At 54.5% G+C, this 12,149-nt stretch overlaps 1 protein-coding gene across 1 annotated transcript; it reads right to left on the bottom strand.

The window, feature by feature from the left end:
• Positions 1 to 704: 704 nt before the first annotated feature.
• Positions 705 to 10,630, bottom strand: LOC115550572 (neuronal acetylcholine receptor subunit alpha-2-like). Its single transcript, XM_030365740.1, is given in 7 exon segments — positions 705 to 870; positions 1,777 to 1,980; positions 1,982 to 3,263; positions 3,926 to 4,035; positions 4,120 to 4,164; positions 5,549 to 5,697; positions 10,133 to 10,630. Coding segments are annotated over 7 exon segments (1,974 nt in total). The 5' UTR covers positions 10,191 to 10,630; the 3' UTR covers positions 705 to 744.
• Between the last annotated feature and the right edge of the window lie 1,519 nt (positions 10,631 to 12,149).

Genomic DNA, 12,149 nt, shown 5'->3' with positions numbered 1-12,149 from the left:
ACACAAAATAAAATAGTAATTCTCTAAATTTCTGAGGAACCACATTTTTAAAAAGTCTTTGTAGCGACTGGCCTTAGACTTTTAAACGTTCTTTACAAACCCTGCATCCTTCACAACAGAGATCATATCAAGTGTGTGAAGAAAATATAAATTCAACAATTCCCACGCTTTCAACCCAATATCAGACCAAAAGTACAGACTACATGTAAATGTTTGCGCTAGAATAAAGTGAGACACCGAAATCGTGTGTGAGCATCGTAAAATTTGTGAACAGATTTAATTAGCTTGAACGTCCTCTAAAAGCCCCCCCTCTCCCCCCCCCCCCCCCCCCCCCCCCTTCAGTCCGCAAGCTGCGATAAAAGATGGCGGCAGCGGCGGGGAGGAAGAGGTGAAGAGCTACCTTTTTACAGTTGGCCTTTTGCCCTCATAAAAGATTTACACACACCCGCCGGAGTGAAGCCAGTATAGGTGTCTCTGGACCTCCCTCTGTAACCATTGGCGACCACCTCGGAGCCAGGAGATCTTCCGTAACCGAGGGCGACGGCCTCGGAGCCAGGAGATCTTCCGTAACCTACGGCGACCGCCTCGAAGCCAGGATGTCCTCTGTAACCGACGGCGACTGCTTCGGAGTCAGAAGGGGAAAAACACAGAACCGATATATAGCCGTCCGTACGCTAACTGAAGAAAGGCCGGGGGGGGGGCAAGACCTGGGGGGGGGGGGATGGGGGACCTGGGGGGGGGGGCCTAAATCATTCCCGCCAGCCAGGCGGGCAGGAAAAGGCCGACGGAGCCCAGTATGCAGACCAGGACGAACATCCAGAGGAAGATGCGGTCGATGACCATGGCCACGTACTTCCAGTCCTCCTTCACCTGGGGGGGAGAGGGACAGGGGGGGGCCGGGGGCCGCAGATTAGACACTCCACCTTTCACACTCGGCCGCTCGCTACTCTCACCAGCTGTCGATTGCCGCCCTGGATTGATCTCGTTCGATTGGCCGGTTTCTTCCATCATGAGCGAGCCGTCTGCTGAATGTCAGCCCATCCACGCTTTGTCCGGCTTATGGAAGATTCAAGGTCAATCTGATGGGCACCTTCCGACGCTAAGGGCGTCACGTTGTTGTGTTTATTACCTCAACGCTCTCTGGTTTCTTAGTGTACAAGTTTTCCTGAAACTAATCGCATTCACTCTGCCAGGATCCTTCAGACGTAACTCCTCTGATATCGCAGTGATTCGGGGAACAGGAAGAATGTATCTGCGGCTGCTGCACTCGGCTTAAAAGACATTTCCTGCTTATTGGGTTTCCTGAAACACACGTTTCACTGTGGCATGAAATAGCTTTTCATTTTTGATGGGCGTCTTGAAAGATTGAAAACGCTGTCGGAACCAAGCCTAGTGACCCAGAACCTTTGTATTTGTCAAGATAAGCTGAATAAATAAACCTGGCCTTTTTTCATTAAATGATATGGCTACAGTTAATCACTTACAAAACTTTGACTAAACGTCATTCAACGTCTGCCCTTAAAATTAAAGAACAAACCAGTGAATTAACCTGGGAACATTTGCTTATTGACATTTTAGTTCCCTGGTGGCAAGCATTAGGTAGTCTCCATGTTTGCAGCGCCTTTTATCAAACCTTCCTCAAAACCTCCTCAATCATTTTCATCAACTATCTAAAGCTCATCAGCCCTCCGTCTCCTGTGAGGCCTTCTGCACGTTGCCCGGCCCCAGACTCTAAGGGACGCCTCATTAAACACACACCAGGGGGTGTCCACTCACCGAGAAGTCTGCGTCCTCCGCCCTGAGGTGGTCCGCGATGTACTGGACCCCCTCGATGGCCCGCTGCACGGCCGGGGACAGCACGGAGACCCCCAAGTCCGGCCGGAGCCCCGCCTCCTTCCCGGGCTCTGGGGCCCCCTCCGCGGCGGGCTCCTTCAGGGCCGGGTTCCTGCTCCTCCCGGTGGCCCCCCCGGCCCGGGCCGGCCGCCGCCTCGTCGTCGTGGAGACAGCAGAACTGGAAGCTCCCCGAGCGGCAGCGGTGCACGTCGGCCGCGAGCCCGCCCCCCTCGCCGCCGGCGACGCCCTCGGCGCTCAGCGAGCGGCCGTTCTGCGCCAACGGCTTCGGCTCGGGGCCGGGGGCCGCGGCCAGGGCCACCAGGGACAGGGCGGGCCCCAGGGACAGGCTGGGCTCCAGGGAGCCGGACGGGGAGCGGGACCCCCGGCGAGAGCGGTCCTGGAACACGGAGTACTGGCCCCCGCCTCCGACGCCACCGCCGCCGCCGCCGCCGGAGGAGGAGGGGGAGCAGCGACGGGAGAGCTGGGGCTTCAGCGGATGCTCCCCCAGGTCCAGACCCAGCATGGGGGAGGGCGGCGGCGACGGCGAGCACACCAGGATGTCGGGGCTCTGGGACGGCGAGGAGGACAGCGAGTCCACCAGCTGGTTCATCACGCCCACGCGCGTGTCCATGTTGGCCCACAGCGACTGGGAGCTGCCCGGCGTGGCGTTGACGGTGGGCCGGTGCAGCATCTCGATCAGCTTCTTGCAGTTCTGCTTGGCGGTGGTGGACGGCCGCTTCATGAAGAGGACGCGGGGAACCACGTCCAGGAAGACCCGGCGCACCCAGTGGGGCATGCCGTGGGTCTTGGGCGAGCGGTGGTGCACGTTGAGCACGAACACGGTGATGATGATGCTGAGCGTGACGAAGATCATGGTGAAGAGGAGGTACTCGCCGATGAGCGGGATCACCAGCGAGGTGGACGGGATGATCTCGGTGATGAGCAGCAGGAACACGGTGAGCGACAGCAGCACCGAGATGCACAGCGTGATCTTCTCACCGCACTGCGAGGGCAGGTAGAAGACCAGCACGGTCAGGCAGGAGATGAGCAGGCAGGGGATGATGAGGTTGATGGTGTAGAAGAGGGGCAGCCGGCGGATGATGAAGTAGTAGGTGATGTCCGGGTAGATCTCGATGCAGCACTCGTACTTCTTGGTGTTGTACTTGCCCACGGCGTTGATGATCACCCACTCGCCGCTCTCCCAGTAGTCCATCTGGTCCACCTGGTTGGACATGCTGATCAGGTCGATCTTGGCGCGGTCGTACGTCCACGAGCCGAACTTCATCTTGCAGTTCTGCTGGTCGAAGGGGAAGAAGGTGACGTCGATGCTGCACGACGACTTGTAGATGGCCGGCGGCGTCCACTTGATGTGGCCGTCGTGGAACAGGTGCGCCTTGGTCAGGTGGGTCACGGCGAAGTCCCCGTCGGCGCTGGGGACAGGAGGGACAGGGAGACAGAGGGATAGGGGGACACAGAGAGAGGGACAGGGGGAAACAGAGAGAGGGACATGGAGAGAGGGACGCGGTCCGAGGGAGAGAGGGACACAGAGAGAGGGACAGACAGAGGGACAAGGAGAGAGACAGAGGGACACAGAGAGAGAGACACGGACAGAGAGAGAGGGACAGACAGAGGGACACGGAGAGAGGATGCTTAGCAACGAGGAAACAGAGAAGGTGTTGCAGCTGGCGTTGGAGCAGCCTCCCGCTCTATCGTGAGGATCGCTGGGTGTGATGGGATCTGATTCAGCAGCACGGTGAGTGAAAGGTTTTAATGAATATTGATGTGTGAGGAATGCTGTGAGCCGGCTGACACGAGATAACAATAAACTTTAAATGTGTCTGTGACATTTGGCCAATGCACCTGATTTGGTGTAATTCTACACAATTGAATGTGGATATAGTCCATCAAATCTGACATTGAAAGGTACAATGAAACACCTTTATATCATATTGCTATGTTATGAATTCAGTATCGAGGAGTTTTAGTGGAAATGCGACGGATCGATCTTGCTGGAATGAGAGAAAACCTGATGGAACAACGATCCAATAAACCGGTTCTGAGTGTTTCGACCTCATGGGGTCAAGGTCCTCACTTGTTGTAGAGCACGATGTCCGGCCTCCAGATGATCTCAGACGGGATGCGGATGGACGTGACGTTCTCGTAGTCCTGCGGTTTCCACTGGAGCTTGTAGTCATTCCACTCCTGGTGGCGAGACCCAGAGGAATGAGCGACCAAAGTAAACCCAACCCGGTGATCCCCTTTGTATCTCAGGTTCTGTTTCCATACCTGCTTGACCCACACGTTGGTCGTCATCATCTGGTTCTTCTCATCCTGATACGAGTAGGAAAGCAAAAGAAAAAAATATTAAGGTGCAAAAAATTATTTTCCCTATATTTGGTGCACAAATTAATCGAGAATCGATAAAATCGGGTATCGATAAAATCAATGCTGGCGATTTGTAAGCTGCTTTCGTTGTGCATTCATGAGCGTTTGGGAAATCCTGGGATGCGTATAATCTATTCTTCCAATCAATTATTCATTGCCTAATGGATAACCTGGAAATAACAGCCCTACATAATTCATACTCTGATCTTTCTACCGCGTTGATATTCAAAAGGTCTGCCATTTCCTTTAATATTGTAACAAAACTGTGAATAGTCCCCTCTAACTCCAGACCTGACACCAGCTCCGAAACTACTAATTATTTCTAAAACAAACTTTGGCACTATGAATGGCAAGTAGAACGCTAACGAGCTGTGGGCCAACGAGGTGGAAAACATCCCTCTTACCCCGATGGGCTGCGTCCTGATCATGTTCTACCTCCAAGGAGCCGCAAACTACACCTGAGCAGGCGGCTCGGTAACAACAACCAGACAAATTCGTCTCAAGGTTCGGCGCTCTCGGAATTGAGATGCTCCTTACGATTGCATAATGCTAATAATGATAATACATAATGCTAATAATGACAAATACATAATGCTAATAATGACAATACATAATGCTAATAATGACAATACATAATGCTAATAGTGACAATAGGCCTACATAATGCTAATAATGACAATACATAATGCTAATACTGACAATACATAATGCTTACAATGATAATGCTAATCACACTGACGATAACACAGGGCGGGCTACAGGGGGGGTATGCTAATAACGCTAATTCCTAATGCTAATAATGCAGAGGGCTACACGGCGCTACGGGCTACAGGGAGCTACGAGCTTCACGGCGGTACGGGCTACAGGATGATACAGGCTACAGGGAGTTACAGGCTACAGGGAGTTACAGGCTACAGGGTGCTACGGGCTACAGGGAGTTACAGGCTACAGGGTGCTACGGGCTACAGGGAGTTACAGGCTACAGGGTGCTACGGGCTACAGGGAGTTACAGGCTACAGGGTGCTACGGGCTTCAGGGTGCTACGGGCTACAGGGTGATACAGGCTACAGGGAGTTACAGGCTACAGGGAGTTACAGGCTACAGGGAGTTACAGGCTACAGGGTGCTACGGGCTACAGGGTGCTACGGCTACAGGGTGCTACGGGGCTACAGGGTGCTACGGGCTACAGGGCTATACAGGCTACAGGGAGTTACAGGCTACAGGGTGCTACGGGCTACAGGGAGTTACAGGCTACAGGGAGTTACAGGCTACAGGGTGCTACGGGCTACAGGGAGTTACAGGCTACAGGGGGCTACACGGCGGTACGCACCACGTCGATGAGCTGGGCGATGGAGAGGCCGAAGCGGACCAGCACCACGTCGGAGGTGTTGGCGACGGGCCGGGACAGCTTGTTGTAGCGGACGAACAGGTCCTTCAGGAGCCGCTCCTCCGCGTGGCCTCGGGCCCCCTGGGAGCCCACTGGGGACACAACGGGGACACCGTCAGGACAGGTACACCGTCAGGGCGGAGTTACACCGTCAGGGCACCGTGACACCATCAGGTTTCACTTCAGTAGGGGAGGGAAACCAACCAGTTACACCACCCAGTTAAACCGTCACGATTCACTCAGTAGGCGGGGACACCACCCAGTTACACCGTCAGGTTTCCCTCAGCAGGTCATGTAGCGACCCAGCTTCCAGTCTCACCAGCGGTACTCGTTAACGTCTTCCTCAACCCACTCTCCTGCCCGTAAAACCCCGTCAAATATATGAGCAAATCTATCACTTTGTTCATGCAGGACCCGTTAAACAAAGAGAGGTTTGCGTGGAGGAATCACATTTAAGAAAGAAATGTAAAACATACTGTAAGTACAAGTAGGACCGGAACAGAATTAATGATCCGCTGCAGACGTCTTAGTAAAACACTGAGGCAGACCTCCCCGCTCAGAGCCCTGATTCAGAGCGGCGATGTTGAGGCAGAACTCTGATTCCTCTGATCCCCGGAGCCGACTCTATTGATTGCTCTCACCTGACGGGTCGGAGGTCAAAGACATTATGTCACCTGCACTTTGCCGGGGTTGATTACGCAATTACGATGATAGCTCTGGTCTCTCTCAGAGCTGCTCGTCATCCTTAATGATCTGGGTACCGGTGAGGTCACACGGCAGACAATCAGAGGCTGACGGTTTAAAAGCAGCATTGATGAGTTTGACGAGTTGAATGTGGCGTCATAACGGCGACCTCTGCCATGGGGAGACCTGAGACCGGAGGTGGAGGGATGACGAGAGAGACGGACGGAGAGAGAGAGATGGAGGGGGGGGGGGGAAGAGGAGAGGGATGGGGGGAGAGGGAGAGAGTCGGATGGAGAGAGAGAGAGGGGGGGGGGAGAGGAAGAGAGAGAGGGATGGGGGGAGAGGGAGAGAGACGGACGGAGGGAGAGAGAGGGGGGGGCGAGAAAGAGGGAGAGGGATGGGGGGGAGAGGGAGGGATGGATGGATGGAGAGGGAGAGAGACAAAGAGAGAGATAGATAGAGGGAGAGAGGGGGGAGAGAAAGAGGGATGAGATGATGGGAGGAAGTGAGGGATCTGAGAGTTTCAAGTTTCAAAACCTCCTCGTCCATCTGCAGTAATACATAAATGTCCTCAGCTCAGATCCGTCTCAATAAAACCCTGATTCTCCCCTGGACCAGAGGCGCTGTCTACCTCCGTCCTCTTCCACCTCCACCTCCCCCTCCTCCTCTCTCCTCCACCTCCCCCTCCTTCTCTCTCCTCCACCTCCCCCTCCTCCTCTCTCCTCCAACTCCCCCTCCTCCTCTCTCCTCCACCTCCCCCTCCTTCTCTCTCCTCCTCTCCCCTCCTCCTCCTCTTCCTGCTCCTCCTCCTCTTCTTCCACCTCCACCTCCTTCCTCCCCCTCCACTTCCTCCTCCTCTTCCTCCTCCTCTCTCCTCCTCCTCTTCCATCTCCCTTCACCCTAATCTCCCTCCTCCTCCTCCTCCTCCTCCTCCTCCTCTCTTCTCCTCCTCCTCTTCCTCCTCTCTCCTCCTCCTCTTCCTCTGCCTCCTCCTCTTCCTCCTCCTCCTCCTCCTCCTCTTCCTCTGCCTCCTCCTCTTCCTCCTCCTCCTCCTCCTCTTCCTCTGCCTCCTCCTCCCACATCATCCTCCTCCTCCCCCATCATCCTCCTCCTTCTCTTCCTCTTCCTCTTCCTCCTCCTCCTCCTCCCCTGTTCCTCCACATCCTCCACCTCCTCCTCTTCCTCCTCATCCTCCATCTCCTCCTCCTCTTCCTTTCGCCTCCTCCTCTTCCTCCTTCGCCTCCTCCTCCTCCTCTTCCTCCACCTCCACCTCCTCCTCCTCTTCCTCTTCCTCCTCCTCTTCCTCTTCCCCTGCCTCCTCCTCATCCTCCTCCTCCCCCCCCCCCCCCCCCCCTGTTCCCTCTGTGTGTGTTCGTTCCGGCGCGGTCTGGAACCCGATTACCTCCGCTGCCCTCCGGAGCGTCTCGGGTTTCCCCGGCGGAGATCTGACGCGCTCCCGACACGACAATTAGGCCAGCAGGAGAAGTCCTTGATATCCAGCCTCTCCTCTCTGAAGATATTCTTTAATGCTCCTGGACAAAGTGTTTCTGATTCTGCCCTCGTCCGGCCCACATATCATTGGCCATGATTTATTTAAGTGTCCTCAAGCGCGGCGAGTGGATGTTGTTGTTTGCGTTGCTGACGTGGAGACGTCTGTGTCTGGAGACGGCGGTCTGATCTGTGACCCTTGTGTTGAGGTGGATCTTGGGTAAAGGCACACATGGGACCCGTAACCTTGAGGTTTAGGGTTTATTGTGACCATTCTGGAGTCCGTCTGTCCGTGTGTCCGTCTATCTGTCAAGATCTGTCTGTCTTTCTGTCTGCCTATCTGTCAAGATCTGTCTGTCTTTCTGTCTGCCTATCTGTCAAGATCTGTCTGGCTGCCTGTCTGTCACACTCTGTCTAGATCCTAGACAGGATCCTGACCTTACATACCCGGCTGCCTACCCACCTGACCTATGTCCATTAATTAATAGATAACCTCATTAAATGTCTACCTACCTCACCTAAACAAATGAATGACTATTTACCGGACCCATATGGAGGGCGCTGCCTATAGGTCGTTATATTACCTATAATGACCTATTTACCTTTTAATTAATACCTACGTAACCTTAATACATAAATAACTACCGACCGGCTGACACATCAAAATGCCACCTCACAACCTACCTACCTAGATATATCAATACATCTAGTGACCAATCACCTAGAGTCGATTAATAAATCTTCCTACCGCCCAGCCAATCAGAATGGCCCTGTGTCCCTGTCGGCGTCCCTATTGGCCGCCCTGCACAAACAGAGGAATAACTCAGCGTGATGCGGGGGACCCAGGTGTGTTTGGTATGCGGCCCGCCCGCCGGCCATGCCATCACACGAGGCTGTCCTTCCACTCGCCAAAAAAAAAAAAACGTCTGTCCGCTTCCTGCCTCTTATAAATCCCCGGTCGATACCTTATTAAATGGATATCGGTCTGGTTTTCCTCCCCCCCCCTCCCCCTCCTCCCCCGACTTCCTCATCTGCACATCCCTCTCGCTGACACCTGGGGTCCGTCTCTGCCCCCCCCCGGACCCCCTGACCCCCGCGGCCTCTCTGAAAGCTTGGTTGTGTTCTCTGAGAGGGGAGATGGATGAGTGTGTGTGTGTGTGTGTGTGGTGTGGGTGTGTGTGTGTGTGTGTGTGGTGTGTGTGTGTGTGTGTCCCGCTGCTGCTGGATGAGGTGGGTGACATCCGAGGGTGGAGCAGACCGGCGTTGGAGGGACAGGAGGACGTGGAGGTCAGAGCCTGTACCTGCCCCCCCCCCCCCCCCCCCCCCACAACCCCCCACAACCCCCCCCTCCCCCCCGCCCCCCCGCTGTCATGTGGTCGTCTATAGGACTTTTCAAATCCGTGTTGATATGTGTCAGATGTTAATAAGACTGAGATTTGGATCCGGTGATATTTGGCGTTTTTTCTCACAACTTGTTTGATTCCGCCTGGCGTTACGACACAGAGCCAGTGCCGGTCCTCGTTTGATGAATTTACTTTGTGAGTCTGCTCGCTCTGCTCGCGGACAAATCCAGCCCGTTTCAGCGCTCACACAACAGAACCGCCGCAGACAAACTGGGCAAGCGGATCCAGCTGGCAGAAACCCAATACTTCCCTCCTCCGGGAAATGACTCAAAGTTGAATGTACACTTTAGATATCACATCAATCAAATGTGGCTCATGGTGTGGACTCAGAGGAGCTGCCAGTCAAACCCATACACCCACACGCAATATTATCACTCCAACATGTGTGTGTGTGTGTGTGTGTGTGTGTGTGTGTGTGTGTGTGTGTGTGTGTGTGTGTGTGTGTGTGTTTTTTTGTGTGTGTGTGTGTGTGGTGTGTGTGTATGTGTGTGTGTGTGTGTGTGTGTGTGTGTGTGTGTGTGTGTGTGTGTGTGTGTGTGTGTGTGTGTGTGCCTGGTTGCGTGTGTGTTTGTGTGTGCATGTGTGTGTTTGAGTGTGTGTATGTTGGTGTGCGTGGTTGCGTGCGCTTGTCTGTGTGTGTGTGTGTGTGTGTGTGCGCAGTTTAATGATAAAGCCCACGCTCTATTTATATGTGTGTTTTTTTTATTTCCTGGACAATCCCCCATCTTCTGACCGGAAAGTTAAGAATTAACTAAAGAAGCATTTCCGTCCCATGTCAAACAAATACTAGATGAATATACCAAAATGATCTAACACATTTAAAAAACTGATAAAATAACAAAAAACACTTAACAAAATAAAATGTACGAAGGACCAACCAACCAACCCCAAACAACCCGATTTAACCAAATCGCCAAATTAAACAAAAGCCAAAAACGCGTTCATCACTCACCTTGCGAGGGGCCGGAGAGCAGCATCACCATCAGGGGTAAGAAGGTGTTCCGCTCCATGGCGGGTCTGGGGGAGAGAGGTCCTCACCGCGCCTCCGCTAGCTCCCGCCCGGCATGGCGGTCTCAGGGGTCCACACACACTCGTGATCAGGGCTGGAAACTTCTCCCAGGCTCGGAGACTGCGGGGGAAGGCAGTGAGAGAGAGAGGGGGTCCGGGCGGGAGAGACCGGGGAGAGACAGGTCAGAAGGCCGGCAGGAGGAGGGAGGGCGCCCCTTGGGAAGGCGCGGTGGTGTCCTCCATCTCTGGTGCAGCTCCTCTCCGTCCTGGCTGAACACCACCCGTCGGGTGGAGCAAGGACCTGACGCTGGGCAGGCAGGCACTGACTACCTCCACTGGATGCCTTCTAAACAGTGTCTCTCTCTCCCTCTCCCTCTCTCTATCTCTCTCTCTCTCTCCGCCTCTTTCTCTCGCACTCTCTCTCCCTCCCTCCCTCTCTTCTCCTCCCTCCGCCTCCTCACATTTCTCCTCCCTCCCTCTCCCTCCTCCCACTCTCACTTTCACCCCCCCTCTCTCTTACCTCTCTCTCTCTTACCTCTCTCTCTCTCTCTCTCTCTCTCTCTCTCTCTCTCTCTCTCTCTCTCTCTCTCTCTCTCTCTCTCTCTCTCTCTCTCTCTCTCTCTCTCTCTCTCTCTCTCTCTCTCTTAACTCCATCTCTCTCCCCATGTATCTACCTCTCCCTCCCCCTCTATCTATTTGCTCCCTTTATTCCTCCCACCTATTTTCTCTCCCCCATCTTCTCTCTGTCCTTCTCTGTCATCCAGTAGGTATGAACTTCAAACACGCTGTTGTTGTCAGAGTGCGTGTGTGCACTCTGTGCATGCGTGCGTGTGTATGTGTGTATCTGTGTGTGTTGCTACCTTTATATCTATATATCTGTAATGTTGTAAATAGATTTTGTTATGGGCATGAAGGTAATCCTTGTATATGTGAGTGTGCTTATATGTGTGCTGTGTGTGTTTGTCTGCCTGTGCGGTGTGTGTGTGTGTGTGTGTGTGTGTGTGTGTGTGTGTGTGTGTGTGTGTGTGTGTGTGTGTGTGTGGTGTTTGCATGTATGTTGGTGTGTGTGTGTGTGTGTGTGCATGCATGCATGTGTGTGTGTCTGTGTGTGTGTGTGTCTGCGTGTTTGTATGCGTGCGTGTGTGTGTTTGTTAGTGTGTTTTTTTATACTTGAGTCTCTTTGTCACTCAGCTCTTCCTGTGAGTCACAGGTCTTCCCCCCCCCATCCTCTGTTGCCTGGACACACATCATCTGTCAGCAACCGGCTGTTCAGAGCTCAAAAACCCTGGAAACTACCCCACCACCACCTCCATCACCACCACCACCTCCATCACCACCACCACCTCCATCACCACCACCACCTCCATCACTACCACCACCAACACCTCCATCACTACCACCCACAACAACATCATCACCACCGTCTCCATTACTATCATCTACACCACCACCACCTCCACCCCCACCTACATCACCACCACCCACACTACAGTACCATTGCCAACACCACCTCCATCACCACCACCACCACCACCCTCACCACCTCCTCCACCACCACCACCCCCACCACCACCACCTCCTCCACCACCACCTCCTCCACCACCACCACCCCCACCACCACCTCCAACACCACCACCCATACCTCTTAACGACCACATTCACCACCACCACCTCCATCACAATCACCACCACCACAACACTACTACCCCCACCACCATTGCCCCCACCAGCGCCACCTCCATCAGCAGGCAGTAGCCTGAGTGAGCTGGGGGAGGGGTCTTGTTTGGACGGACCCCTGTGTGTGTGTTTTTATGAGTTGGCGTGCGTCTCAGCGCCTCCTGCCAAGGTTGGCCGTCTACCGGGGGTGGGGGGGGGGGGGGGGGGGGGGGGGGGGGGGGGGGGGGGGGGGGGGGGGGGGGGGGGGGGGGGGGGGGGGGGGGGGGGGGGGGGGGGGGGGGGGG

Source organism: Gadus morhua, chromosome 1, assembly GCF_902167405.1.
Source record: "Gadus morhua chromosome 1, gadMor3.0, whole genome shotgun sequence".
NCBI classification, from domain to species: domain Eukaryota; kingdom Metazoa; phylum Chordata; class Actinopteri; order Gadiformes; family Gadidae; genus Gadus; species Gadus morhua.
This window is presented reverse-complemented; position numbering and strand designations above follow the sequence as displayed.